The sequence below is a fragment of the Strix aluco genome, chromosome 1, assembly GCF_031877795.1.
Source record: "Strix aluco isolate bStrAlu1 chromosome 1, bStrAlu1.hap1, whole genome shotgun sequence".
Lineage (NCBI taxonomy): Eukaryota > Metazoa > Chordata > Aves > Strigiformes > Strigidae > Strix > Strix aluco.
In genome coordinates, this window is record NC_133931.1 from 105,358,111 (window position 1) to 105,372,385 (window position 14,275).

The 14,275-nt window shown below is 40.5% G+C and overlaps 1 protein-coding gene across 3 annotated transcripts in view; it reads left to right on the forward strand.

The window, feature by feature from the left end:
- Nucleotides 1-5,937: 5,937 nt before the first annotated feature.
- SLC9A3 (solute carrier family 9 member A3) overlaps nt 5,938-14,275 on the forward strand; it is a 60,874-nt gene continuing 52,536 nt past the window's right edge. For all 3 annotated transcript variants that reach the window (XM_074830182.1, XM_074830202.1, XM_074830192.1), the window contains exon 1: nt 5,938-6,433. In XM_074830182.1, the coding sequence (XP_074686283.1) occupies nt 6,238-6,433 (196 nt within the window). In that variant the 5' untranslated portion in view covers nt 5,938-6,237. The remainder of the gene's footprint in view (nt 6,434-14,275) is intronic.

Here is a 14,275-nt window from a genome sequence, read left to right on the forward strand (position 1 = left end):
AGGGGGAAAAAAAGCAAAATTTTGCTTTCACAAAATCTCAACTGCCTTCTAAAAATATTTCCGAGGAAAGCTCCTTTATGTGTAATGCCAGAGGAGAGGCTTAGACTGGGCGTTTTGACATGAGGAGGTGTCCTGAAGGTAGGGGCAGCTTTAAAGAAGCATCAGATCCAAGAAGCTCCGGGAAGGGGCGTCCCCACAGGTTACTGGGTGCAGGCTGCAGGGTCACTCCCTCTGCTGGAATAAACTTCGGATTGCAACAAGTACGTAAATTTACTCGTGTTGCTGGTTAAATCATCCACGTCCACCCCATGGCCTACCAATAGAAACAAGTGTGAGTCACTGCAGGACAGTGGCTGCTGCCAGCTCTGCAGGTAATTTATGAAGGGCAGGGAGAACAGGAGACACTCCAGTTTGGGGGGGTGGGGGTCTCCACCTGCAGATATCACAGATGCTTTTGAACAAGTCCCATGTGTCTGTCAAAAGAGGAGCTCTGGGGATGACATATTGAATTCTGTAGCTGCTCTAGGTGAAACCAGCTGGACTTTTTAATGTGAACATGCACATGTTAAGTTAGGCAGAGGAGGCATGAACGACAGATTTCAGAGAGGCATGGTATGTGGAGAATCAGAAAAAGGAAAGATTCCCTCTCCGTAGGTCAGCGAAAAATTAAGATCGAGAAGCATCTGAGCCTAGATACAAAACCAAGAAATAACTGTAATATTATCATGCTCGAAATTGTAACTATTCTATTTAGCTGCCTTTGTTATTTAAGGGTCATTTATTTTTCCCCTAACCAATTCAGCTGTTTGTTTTGCCTTTCAGGTTAAGCTACAGAAAGCTGAATACCTGTACACAGAAACAGTTCAGAGAGTTGCACTTTTTTTTCTTTTTTTTTTTTTTTTTTACCCACTTGATCTCTGAAATCTGTAGTTATGGTTTCTGACAATCTTCCCCCCAGCCTTTTAATAGAGAGCAAAATGACAACTGATTTTTAAAGATCAGCAAATAAAATCTCCCTTATGACCAGGAAAACTAGTAGTGACTTGTGTCTTGAGTATAGTATACGTATTTGTGTTGGTCAAGCTGGTGTGAGTGAAAAATGTCAAAAAATGTGTGGTGAAAAATGACAGGGACGAATTTGAAGGGATAGAGAGAGTCATGTGGGATCTTGAGTCCTGGGATGAAACATCATACACAAATAGCATTTTAAGTGTTCCTTAGGTCTCAGTATTTGGGAATTTCAGTGAATACTGACAGAAAACATGCATGAAAAGGAAGGAGGGCGGAAACCAGGAATACAGAGAAATAGGAGTGGGATGTTGAAAAACATGGGATTGTGAACAGTACAAGAGGGAAAGTGTGGAAGATGCAGGCTGTCACAGATCAAAATCTCTGCAGTCATCTTTGACTGGTAGCAAGCCCAGATGAGTCCTAATACACCGTAGAAGAATTTTCATTCAGATGAAAACTTAAAGAGAAGGACTTTTAATATAAATGGCATTTTATAAAAGTACATTTTTTTTCTGACCATAATATGACAGAATGTATTTGGTATCTGGTGCTATGTAACAGCTCCTTTCCCTATCCCATTCTCTTTTCACTGCTAGTTACACTGTCAACTCACACAGATATAATCCCTTATGGAGGGGGCCATCCTTAACTGAGGTCATAGGTGGGGTTAATGTTTGTCACTTGTACCCTCCCACTCCTACTAGATTAGCGGCTAATCTAATATAAATGTGGGGCTTCATTAAAAACAATAACAGCAACAACAAAACAGAAAAATCTCACAATCTGCCTGATATGTCTGCCATTTTCAAATAGATGTGAGGCTAAAAATGAGGGATCTGGTAAAAATCCACTCTACTTACCATCCTTAAATTCAGTCATGTCTTGAAATGAGTAATGAAAAATCCAGTTAATTTCCTCTTCCCAGCCAAATCCATTTTCACCTACCTCTGATTCATTCATTCTCACCTTAGTCTTCATTTTGTTCTCTTAAACTGGTAGTGATGTGTGTGGGCTGAATTAACACATTACTTTTCAAAGTGATTTCAGAGGTTCACATTCATCACGCTGTAACATAATGCTCTGAAACATTACTCAGTCCAGCAATATTTGTCCAACTCCTTGCAGCATAAATTTGCACAGCTACACTCATTTCACTTGGAGAGAAGTTGGCAAAATGTCAGCTGCTGAATTAAGTAAATTCACTATACATTCATATGGTTCAGTATTCATCTGCATATAAACCACATTAATTTTGAACAAATCATACAGTTATATTGGTACAATGCCATTCACAACAATGTTCTATTTAACTATGTATATGGTTGGAATTATGGAGTAAAAACATACACTAGAACTATATTTCTTTCAGAATCTTACCTTAACCTGCTTATACATTTAATAAATATTAATATAAAAAAAGTGCATTTCCTTGAGGAAGGACAGGAATGATAAGTGATTTATGATGGTTTATGTTGCATCAGGAGATTTTTCACAGTACATTTGCTAATTCTTCGCTACTTAGATTTATTTTTTTTCCTTTATGAAAATTCTGGGTTCCACAGAAATGCACTTCTTAATTTCACCTCAGCTTAAACACATTTGTTGTAAATGCTAATATTAAAAGTTACTTGTAACTTGTACATCTAAGGTAGTACAACTGAAATACTGTGTGTACTTTCTAAAGCAAACTAATATAATTTTAAAGATTTCTGTTTATCTGTTAGGGGGGTTTTAAACTGAAATTGTGTTTTACCTCAGCTTTAAAAAAATCCCCAAGAAGTAATCTTTACAGGGCACAGATCATGTGAAGGGTGTATGAGATACTACTAATTCTTTTCTCTAAGCAATTATTTACACAACAATTATTTACACAATTTACACATTTATTTACAAATTATTTAGAGAAGCAATAATGTTAGAGTTCTTTTAGTTGCCAAAAAAAAAAAAAAAATATCACTCGGGACACAAAGCCATTAATTTACCGTAAGTAGAAATCTTCCTTGTGTGATCTTTTTGGAAAGTTAGGAAATATCAGCTGTTGTGTGATATGATATCTTTATTGCAAACATAGTACTCAAGCTAATGCTTTTTGTTACTGATACAGAATGAGGTCATAGGAAACTACATAAGGGCTTCCATAAAGATCCTTCAAGCAAATGGAATATATTAATAAATACATAAATGCAAATCTATTCTTGTACAACTATATATTCTGTACATGAGTTCATGTATATTCAGTGAACTGTTGGTTTAGCATGTATTCATGCTAAACAGGAGATTCGTGACTGCCAGTTCCTTCCTCTGTCCTCTCTGTATCATACTAATATATTAATGAATTGCACAAGAATTCCCTGATATGTACAGTAATTTGCTATCCAGCCTACTTAAAAAAAAAATCCATGAGCAGTCGTATGATAGGACAAATGTCACAGGTACACATTGAACCATTAACTTTGTTAAACAAAAACACAGCTGGCATTTTACCAGTGTTGTAAACGCTGTGTTGAGATTTTGTGACAAGCAAAATTATGTACTTCTGTAGCAGTTTGGACTAAGGCCTTAAAAAATCTTTACAAATTCTAGAATTTTCACAACGTCCCTTCAAGGTAGGTTGCTGGGCATTGTCCTTTCAACTGAGGAGCATATTAACATTAGTTTGCCTGTGCTAAAATTTTTTGTTTATCTCCACCAGCAAACTCAGAATTGTCATGTAACGTGGTTGCTGTCGTCACTATTGTCATGAGTAGAACATTACCTAAGGGCAATCAGAGGCATGATCTTGGCTGCAGCTCCTCCAAGTGAAGTGTAAGCCTTTGCTTATCTGTAGAAAAGATCCACTGGAGAAGGCTTTCTCATTTTTCTAGCACAGCTGCAGGTATTCTTGATCTATGACACATTTGTCTTAACAACATGGTTAGTTTCAACACTTTCAATAGTAAGGTTTATTTCTAACCCAGTTATTTTGTGGAACTAGATCTGGGAAGAATCATATAAGATGGGACACTGTGGCAGTTGTGGTGCCTTTTTATCAGCTGCCAACTGAAATGTTTAATTGTGATGTGATGGTACTTGGGATGAGTTGTGATAACAAAAACAGTGCTGACAGCTTGTCTCTGATAAAGTTCATTGTTCTCCTAATATAAAAAAAAGGAACTGACATTAACAACTAGGAACTACTGCTATCCCCAGGGCTCAGCAACAGGTTACACAGGTGATCAGCAGCTACTTACTTCCAACTGGTCCAATTCTCTCTCTATAATGGCAATGCACAAAAATGTGACTCATTGGCCAGAGCCATTTGTAGGACCTTAAAAAAATTTAGGAGCAAATTCTAAAGGACATTTGGGTGCCCAAGTCATACTCTGAAGAAGAAAAAAAATAATGTAGATAGGATTTCAGTTGTTACACACTGAAATTCTTCAGGTCTTTGTCTACAAATTTCCTAAATGTAAAGAAAATATCTCGCTGTCATGCTTCCTAAAAAGAGTTGCCAATTCCATCTTCAGATCGGCTCCTAGTTAAAAAAGTTCCTACATAAGAAGTAGGGGAAACAAAAAAACCCCAAGCTGTTTCATTGTTTGAAGAGAGGGTCCAACACAAGGCCTGTACTTGCTTTGAGGTAATAATAACTGAATCTTTGGTGCATTAACTCAAGAGAACTTTGCTCCTTGCGTTCCTTACCTAAGTAATATTCATATGTGATAATGATAGACTCCCTTTATAACAATGATGTTCCAAGCAAATTTATTGTTTTAATTAACCAGTTATTCGATTTCTAGTGTCTGTGCCGGCCACTCCCAAGTGCCTGAAATAACCAAAAACATTTCTTGATCTTCCCAACATTTTAAAGGAGAGCTCTATCACATTAATTTCTGGACTCTTGATAAAACCACCTGCCATGTAAGTAAAACAAAAAGGCAGCATTTTTCCACAGAAAGCCACAGAGGCGGTGGGCTGCAGATGTGGCCAGCTGCAGAGCACCCAGCAGAGGAGAGGAGCAGCTGCCGCTGCGGTGGCAGGGTGGCAGGATGGCAGGGCGGCAGGGTGGCAGGGTGGCAGGGTGGCAGGGTGGCAGGGCGGCAGGGTGGCAGGGTGGCAGGGCGCAGCCGGCCCCTCGCCGGGAACACGCCGCTTCTCGGCCTTACTGCTGCAGGGGGATGGCTGTGGTGGGTCTGCCTGCCCCAAGAGCACAACGGGGACCCGCCGGGATAGCGGGCAAATCTTATCAGCAAGAAAGAAGGCTTTTGGGGGATAGTGAGAACCTTCTACAAGGTTTCACGTTGTAACCATAAAAAAAAAAAAAAAAAAAAAAAAAAAAGGAAAAGAAGCCAGGTACCGTTTTGAATATAGCACATCGTAAGAGCTGCAAGCAGATCTAAGGGCAAAGCCAAACCTTGCCTGCCGGTGTCGTTTCCCCGAGCACCGTGGGAAGAGGTGCTCTCTGGCGGACAGAAGAAAGAGCTGGTTTGAGAAATCTGCCCTGAGCGAGCTCCTAAGGCGCTCTGAAGCTGACAGAAGAGGGTGCGTTTCCTCCGCGGCAGCCGGCGGAGATGGCGGGTGGGTCTGCGGGAGGGGGGCGACCCGCTGGGCTGCGCGTCCAAAGCACCCGAACCGGGACCTGTGGCTTACCCGGCTCCGACCCGGGCAGGATCCCGGACGTGTCCGCCGCCGCGCCCCGCCTCGGCCGCCGGCGCCAGAGCCCCCGGGCGCTTCTTGCCGAGCCCCATGCGGCCCGAGCCGAGGCGGGACGGCGGGCGGGACCCGGAGCCTGCCGCCCCGCCAGCGCGCCCCCCCGCCCCCCCCGGCGGCGCGGAGCTGCCCCGCCGCTCCCGGCGGGTGCTCGGTGCGGGCATCGCTGCCTCCGCACCGCGGGAGCGGGAGCGGCGGGGAAGCTCCGCCTCCGGCCGCCGGCCGGGACCAGCCTGATAAAGGCAGGTGCGGGCGGGCAGCGGGACCCCAGCGCGAAGCATCTGCCAGCGCACCGAGCCCCTGACCCCTCCGCCGCCACCCCGTGCCAAGCGACACCTGGGCCCGGCGGTGCCGCGGGTGGCGGGACGCGACGGGACGGGACGCGACGGGACGGGACGGGACGGGACCGGACCGGACCGCCGCCCGCAGTCCCCGGCCGCGGCTCCGCGAAGGGACAAGGACCTCGCCCCCAGGGACCTCCGGAGAGGCGGGATCTCTGCGGGAAGGGGAAGCAGGATTTCGCGGTGTGGCGCGGAGATGAGGCAGGTGCCCGGAGCGGGGTCCCTCCTGGGGCTGATGGCTCTCCCTGCGGCGCTGGGACAGAGGAGCTCGGGAAGCTCTATAAATAGCAGCCAGCCTCAGAGCTTTGCCATCGTCTCTTTCAAGTGGGATCACGTCAAGGACCCTTATATCATTACACTCTGGATACTTGTGGCCAGCTTGGCCAAAATCGGTGAGTCTGGAGTTATATATTAATACCTGTTCTCTCCCCTTTCCCTTCCCCCTTCCCCTTCTCCCACCCAACGTAAATGAAGAAAGCTTATCATAAGTCCACTGACCCGTTTTCAGGGGGTTTACTGTACTCTGTCCTGATTTCATAATACTACCCTACACGGTGCTTAGCAGTGTGATTTTCACCTGCCCCGGGGGGTTACCTAGTTCATTTTCAGCGCCTAGGACTGCGGCTTCTGCATCTGACTTCTCGCAAATCCTTGCAATCCCTTGAAACCTTGCATTACTCTTGCTCCCGGGAGAAACTTTACACAAGTGAAACAGAAATCGGGCCTTATTGCTTATACAACACCTATTCCAGTTTACGATACGCTATTCTCCTGATTGTGATGGGTAGCTATAGAAGCTGGCACCATCAAAAATAGACACTGTAAACGACACATATGAATTTAGCATTCTCTGCTTTGCAGCGCATTGCTGAATTGGAGAAAGAGCGCAGTTTATAGAGGAAGGTAGCATGTGTTATCAGATCATCTGATGCTGCTGAAAAAAATACAAGCTTTAGAGCACACAGAATTTTCTTCAAGGAACTGGAATCAGTGAAAAGCAAGGACTCAGTCTAACTTCAGTGTAATTTAAGTGAATTTATATGAATGCTCTAACTCTTGTGTTCTGAACTTCGTGACTTTTCGAAAAGCAATCTTAAATTAATAACACTACTGAACTAGAAGAGTCACTGTTTAACTGGAATATATTTTATTTGCTTGATGCTTTTCAGTCCTTTTAACTTTAGGTCTAAAAACAGACCTCCAGTTTGGCTGACACTGAAAATGTCATTTTCAATTTTCAATTAATTGTCTCTAAAATCAGTCTCAACTCAGAAGGTATGAGCAGCTCAAAATCCTGCTAGTACTTTTCTGTACTCGTACTGTTAATAGTAATTTGGGATACCAGAATCCTGTTCCATGGATTTTGCATGTCACAGAGAGTGGAAGATGTAAAAATGTGTGCTTAGGTATATTCTGTCTAGCACATAAACTAAACACAGGAGGACTTGGGTGGAAAAAGCTGTCTCCAAATCCAAATAAAACATTTTGCAATTGAGGAGTAAGTTATGTAGAGGTGATATCATAAAGCATTTTTCAGTGATACCTGCATCTTGGGTTTCACTTGCTTAACCATAGATACATAACTAAATATCTGAATCACTGTTGGACTACACCTTGCAAATAGTTTGTGTTCACATGGTTGCTGCATTACCTAGATTACATAAAAATATCATTCTGTTTTAATTGACTTTTGCTGGTAGGTTATATCAAGTAGAAACCTGGGGAAACCGGTTACAGGGAAAACCAGTGACAGTGTTGAGTCCCTATAAAATTGTCCTAACTAAACCAATACACAGGTTGCTTATTTGAACCTTCTTTTTGAGATGATCTTCTAAATACATATTTGTTATTAAGGCTTTTCTGCTTTGTACATGTGCCACAGTTGTACAGAGTAATATTAGTGCTGCACGACTATGTCAGTGCTGTGTCAGAAATGCAATGAAGCTAACAGGACAGGTAGATTGTCCTATATTTAAATTGCAATGGCCTGGATTAAGATTAGCTTGGATTAAGATGAGCCATTTTACCATGAAGTCCTGAATATAAACTCTTGATAAAGCACCAATTGTCCTTGCAGTTCAGCAGCTGAATGTTGCTCGTTCTGTTTTTAAATTCTTTTCACATCTTTCACAGCTGCACAGAGCCTGTCACTTACTAGTAGATAGTATCTATCATCAATGCCATCACTTTTCTTCCCCAAAGCTCTCAAACTTTGTTCTTTTTTTCACATTTGTAATTGCAATCCTATACTATTCTAGACATTGTCTCTGAAGAAGCAATGGACAACTGTTGTATTCCACTGGGAGCCTATGAATGCTCCTGCTTTCCCCACCAGTCACAAATAAAATACTGAAAAGCAGAAATGTACACTCACTGTTCAACAGTGAAGAAAGCATGAAGGTGTTCATATAAGTCAATGAGAAGGGGAACTTCTATCTGTCTTGGTGTGTCAAGGGTTCTGAAAAGTAGACCAGAAATCTATTAGAAGATTTTGAATGGCAAAAATGCTGTACTCAAGAAAGTTCTATACATTCAAAAAGCAGACAGAAAAGAGCTGAGGAAGAAAATATAGAACATCTGCCCTTGTGTCTCTTGCTTTACTGCCAAAGGAGGGCAAAGGTAGTGGAGTCAAAATGCTGGTTTTGCTGTGGGTTTTTCAGCAGGGGAGGAACTGTTACGCATGCAAGCTCACTTCTCCACGGTTACAGAGGTTGGGAGAGCTGTTTTACTGGTGGATGATAGGCAATAGGGTCAGGAAAGGGTGTTCTGGGAATTGCAATGTTGGTAGCTGGGGATGAAAAGTATATGAGAATAGTTTGCTTTCTCTTGCATTAGAATAACCTTAGGGTTTTGTGGTTGGGGTTTTTTTTGTGGTTTTTTTCCCCCCAAAAAAGTTTCATTTCATGATATTATATGGCTTGAGGAAACATGTATTTAATAGGAGAATCTTGTGGATTATCTGAGACTTGATGTTCATGTTGTGTACGTTCAGAATGTAAATTGGTGCCAACAAGGTATTCTGCAACATAAACTATTGTATGTGAAATCTTCTAAGCATCCCAAATACATGAAAAAGTGCCTAGTGTTTTGGGCTTTGTGGGAAGGAAGCTGATTTTTTTTTTTTTTTTTCGTGTGAAGAATACTTATATCTCTTGGGCAAGTCTAAGTATTGCTACAAATGAAAGAGTGGAAGAAGAACCTTCATACAGTTGGCTTCCATGCACTACAGGAAATAAATTCATTTGTCTGTGTCTACTATGAAACTTCTGATACATCTCAGTGTACTGTTTTACATACTGTAATTGATTTGATTTGACCCTCTTCATTTGAAATGTTCCAACTCTTCATTCTAAGGTACACAGTGTTCCACTTTGGCTAATGATCTTTATTTCCTCTTTTGATAGGCTCTCTTATCACTACAAATGAATATCCTTATGGGATAAGGCCAATAAACTACTTACATGTGTAAAGCTAAGCCAGAAAAACATCTTATCTACATGAAGAAGTGTACTGGGTCAAACCACCACAAGAAGTTATATGAGGTACAGATGAGAACCCTCCTGGTGGACTGCAGGTGTCCACTTCCTGGTACCTCAGCTGTCCAGATGAAACAAGCAATACCAATGAAAAAAAAATCCAAAGCCAAATATATATATGTAGGTATATATAGTTATAGACTAGGGCTTTTGCTACTGTAAGTATGTTGATAAAGGATGTAACATATTTAATCAACATACTTGCACACGATAGTTCTGCTTTAAGATTAAATACACGTGCACGCTGACCAGCCTTGCACATGCTTTCTAAGTTCACTTCGTCATGTGCTCTTCTTCTTCTTTATATGTCTTTAATAGATCACATCTTGAAAATAACCTTTTAATAAAGAAACATGTAGAAGACACAAACACTGTCAAGAAAGTCTACTACAGAAGAGTGGGGAGATCAGAAAACAACTTTGCAAACAAGCAGAAGGAAAGGAATAGTCAGCTCAGGAGCTAAAAATGGGCAAGAGAAGAAACAGTTTAAACTCTGAGTACTGTATACATTTTTTTTCTGAGGATATTTCTGAGGCTATGTCTATTACAAAAAAAAAGAGGTATGCTTTTATTGTGGGACATCCACTGCATACTTCTATACCTGTTCAAAATCCTAGGACACAGAGAGAGATTGTATTTATATTTTCTTTGGAGGTTATGTTGGGGAACTTGTAAAATTCCTACTTGTGGTATAAATCCTTTTGTGTACTGTAACATTTTTCAGAAGGATCGTTAATTACTTGTCCCAAAATAAAATAAAAACACCCTACAAAGCAGTCTTTCTGTTTAGCCTCCTGAACTTGCTCAATGTGGAGCAGATAAGCAACTGTAAGAAACGGTGGGAGAGTGACTACGAACAGGAATGAGGAAAGGGTACATAGCCTTTTCATTACCTGTGAGACAAACCTTTTGCCAACTGTTTTTGTAGGTATAGTTTATGCTGAGTCTAAGAATGTCACAAAAGCTTTAAAAAAAAAAAAATCTAAAGGCTTTTAGATTAGAAATTTAAAAGTGGGAATGAAATTTGAATCCAGGGCAGCTGGTAAATCCGTCTTCAGGAATGCCACAATGCTTTGGAGGAGGGGGAAGAAGTGATTCAATAACAAGGAACAAACACTTAGGAGAAGGCTGGCCTAGTGCTATCTCAAAAAGATACTGTGTCAGATGGACTTGTTGAGTCCATCAGTTCTTGAGACCCCAGGAGGACATGAGCTGTAAAGCACACTGTATCTCTTAAGCTTATGGAGATACGGGTTCCTACAAATGCTCTAGTTTCTGCATGCCCGGGTCCCTTCATATTGTCTCAAACTACTCTGAGAAAGGAGCTCTTCAGAGTATTAACACAAACAATTGCTGTGGAGAATTTTAAGCATGTTAGGGATGGGCTAGGGAAGGAACTGTGAAATGCAGGTCTAACAACCCATCCAATTTAGACTCCTGGGGCAATATTTTCTTTGAAGAAACCAGTACCCCTCCCTCCAAAGCAAGCTGTCAAAACAAAAGGCCATTTGACTCCCAAATTTCTCCTGCTGGCATTTTAGCACTAGTGAAAAGTGTCAGTTGCTTAGAGAAACTGATTTAGGGGATTGTTTTAATCTCAATTGTTTTCTCGAAAAAAATGCGAGAATAGCTCTTCTGTTGGCACTTCTTCAGTAAATAATGTCTTTAGGAAGAAATGTTGAAGGATATTTTATTGGAAATATTTAACTGAAAAATGGAGTCAGAGACTGAAATGGTGAGGATGCTACCAGACCCTGCAAAACTTAAACTAGCAGCTTTGTCATGACTGTAGTGCTTGTTAAAAGCTGCTTTCATTAGCAAGTGATAATATGAAAAAGGCATTGTGACTAGGAAGTCAGGACCTGGCTACCTTCCCCCACATCCTGAACAAGATAACAAAGAAAAAAAATGTATCTTTTAATTTTATTGTGAACTCAGTAGAAGCTGAAACAGGTTGGCATACTTGGAAGGGAGGCATATGCATTTCCTTCCTGGATATAGGCTGGATATAGCCTTTTATTATCTATCTTAAAAACAGTTACATAGAAATGCTATAAATTTGTGCTGGCAACTGTGTTATATAACTAGGGTGTCTTCATTTTAGTAAGATGCTGTATTTCCTCTTGCAAAGTGCTGTTTAGAATACCCGTAAGCTAGGAATGTAAAATCTCTGCCTTCTAAGGAATTACCTTTTGTATGCAACATTTTAGGCAGCTGAAAAGAACATTCCCAACATAGAATAATAAATTAGCATTTCCAGTCCTAGGAACAACTATGTAAGCCATGTCTTTATTAGATTTATGATCTGTAAATGGAGGCCTATTTCCACATTTTATTTCCATTTTACTCTTGTACCTTACTCACCCTTTTCTTGTCCTTCCTGCCTCCCTGAAACACACATCTCTCTTCTCCCCCTCCCCCTCCAAGTCTTGCAAGTCTCAAGTCTTAATTATTTAGAGTAGGGAAGAAGATATCAGGACAGTATAATTCGACAAGATTCAGATTACATCTCCTGACGAATAGCAAATGTACAATGGCAACTTGTGTGAATTACATAAGAAAACAATGGCATTTTGAGAATGGCCCTGCATTGAATACAGTTCAGACATGCATACCTAAGAAAGGATCTCTGCCATCAATTACTTTCAGGCACCTGTGTGCAAAGTGCTTGGTGTTCTCTGTAGAACAATGGAATCCTTTTAATACCACAGTTTTAGGATTGTTGAAACCATTGATTTACTGTCTTCAGAGCTAAAGCCACTTATTACTAAGAGTGATCTACAAACCCCTGAAGTGACTGTAAATCTCTCATGTGGTAATACAGCAGACCACAGGCCTGCAAGTAATAAGTGCAAGCAGCAAACCCTTTCAGGTGTACACAGGTTCTTCAAGGGAAAGGCTTGGTGAGGTCCCCTTTGTTTTTGTGGAGCTTTGTGTGTTAGAGATGTTTAGCAGGGAAGCTGGTATTGGAAATCCTGAATTATTACTTTGTCCTGGCACTAAGAAAGTTGCTTTTCCAGTTGTTTTGACTCATACCATCAGAAGTCTATCAAAAGTCAGTGTGTTTCACCACCAGTTTTCTTAAGGGAAAATCCAAATTCAAAACTTATTTTCCCCTTATTTACCATGTTTTAATTGCTCTGAAGTAATGGGATAATGGATTACTGAGTTCTTCTGTACCTTCTGCATGGCTCTATTTCAAGATTAAATGTTGAGTCCAAAGTTGTAGAAGAATATTTCTTATTTGAATATTCTTTTTGTTCGTTCAGGAAGTTGTCTCTGATTTTTCTCATCTTTCTGTAGTAGTGCAGTTAAATGCCCCAAAGAACTAGAGGCTCTAATTATTCTTCAACTTGCTAAGAAGTGGCACCCATTTAAAATTACAGACCATTAAACCAGTCCTGGTAAACTGCAGAGCATGTCTGATTGGCTGTGTTGTAATATTTTGATTCCTTTTGTAAAACCGCTTACAGAGTATTCACCCCTATGAAAGGAGTGACTTGATACCCAATTGGCTACTATGTAAAGCACTGTAAAGTCATAAATACTGAAACTACAGGCTGACAAGGAAGAGCAGACCGAGATGGAATGCAAGACCTCAAGTGGAAACATTTTTAATTAAGGCACGAATATTTAATGTTTATTCATGGCAGAAGAAAACTGGAAGATATTCCGAAAGGCCTATGCAAAAGTAGGGTTTTTAAGTAGATGGATTGGGAGAGTTTTCTCCTTTCAATAACTGAAAGCAGTTGTTGTTCTGGATTCACTAATAAGTGCCTAGGTGAGTTCTGCGTTTATCTTTTGAAAGAAAAAATGGCTCGGCCTTTTGTCAACCCCAAATGTTAAAATAGCAGTAGTCAGACATTAAGAAAGAAAATCTCTAAGTAGATTGCATACCGCCTTTCAAAAACATTTAGTTACAATTTTCTCTGCTTCAAGTACCGTTTTTAAAAAGTGGGGGAAAAAGTGGAAAGTGGAAGCTTTATGGATTCATTCACTTCCAAAATTTGAGCTTTCAGGAAAATATTAAATAATCAGAAACCTGTAAAGGTCTTGAGCTAGTAAGGTTTCATAATGAAAATCTCCCAGGTGCAAACAGATTGTAATCTGATGGAGGGACTTGTCTAAACATAAATCTGATTTTATGTTAACTATTTTGTTATAGTTAAAACATTTTAATTCCTTTTTTAAAAATTAACATTGTTACATTGGTTTGGTGGTATAATAGTATTCCAGGGACTAGATGACATAGGTTGATACAGGATGGTTTTATGTTAATGTAAGTACATCCTGTGTTACATCATTATGTTTATATAAGTACATCAGTGCTGACAGTTGTACTGATTGTTATGTGATTATACATAAAACTAAATATAGTTGTTGTATAGAGTTATTACAATCCTCCTACTCTAGTGGAATAGCAGTACTGATGAGTATCTGGATGTAGATTTTCAGGCCTTGACAGCTTAGACATATGCTTAATAAATTCATTTAATAAATGTTATTTAGTGGTCACAATATTCATGCCAGAGTGAATGAAACAGTGTTTGAATGCTTGCTCTTCTGTTCTGATGCATAGCCTACAGTTTAAACTGATGTAGGACTTGGTTTGAATTAAGTTGTCAGATTTTCCACTGAAATAGCTCTGGTCCTCAGCTATTCCACCCTACTTAGATCTGGGGATGAATTTGAGACAGT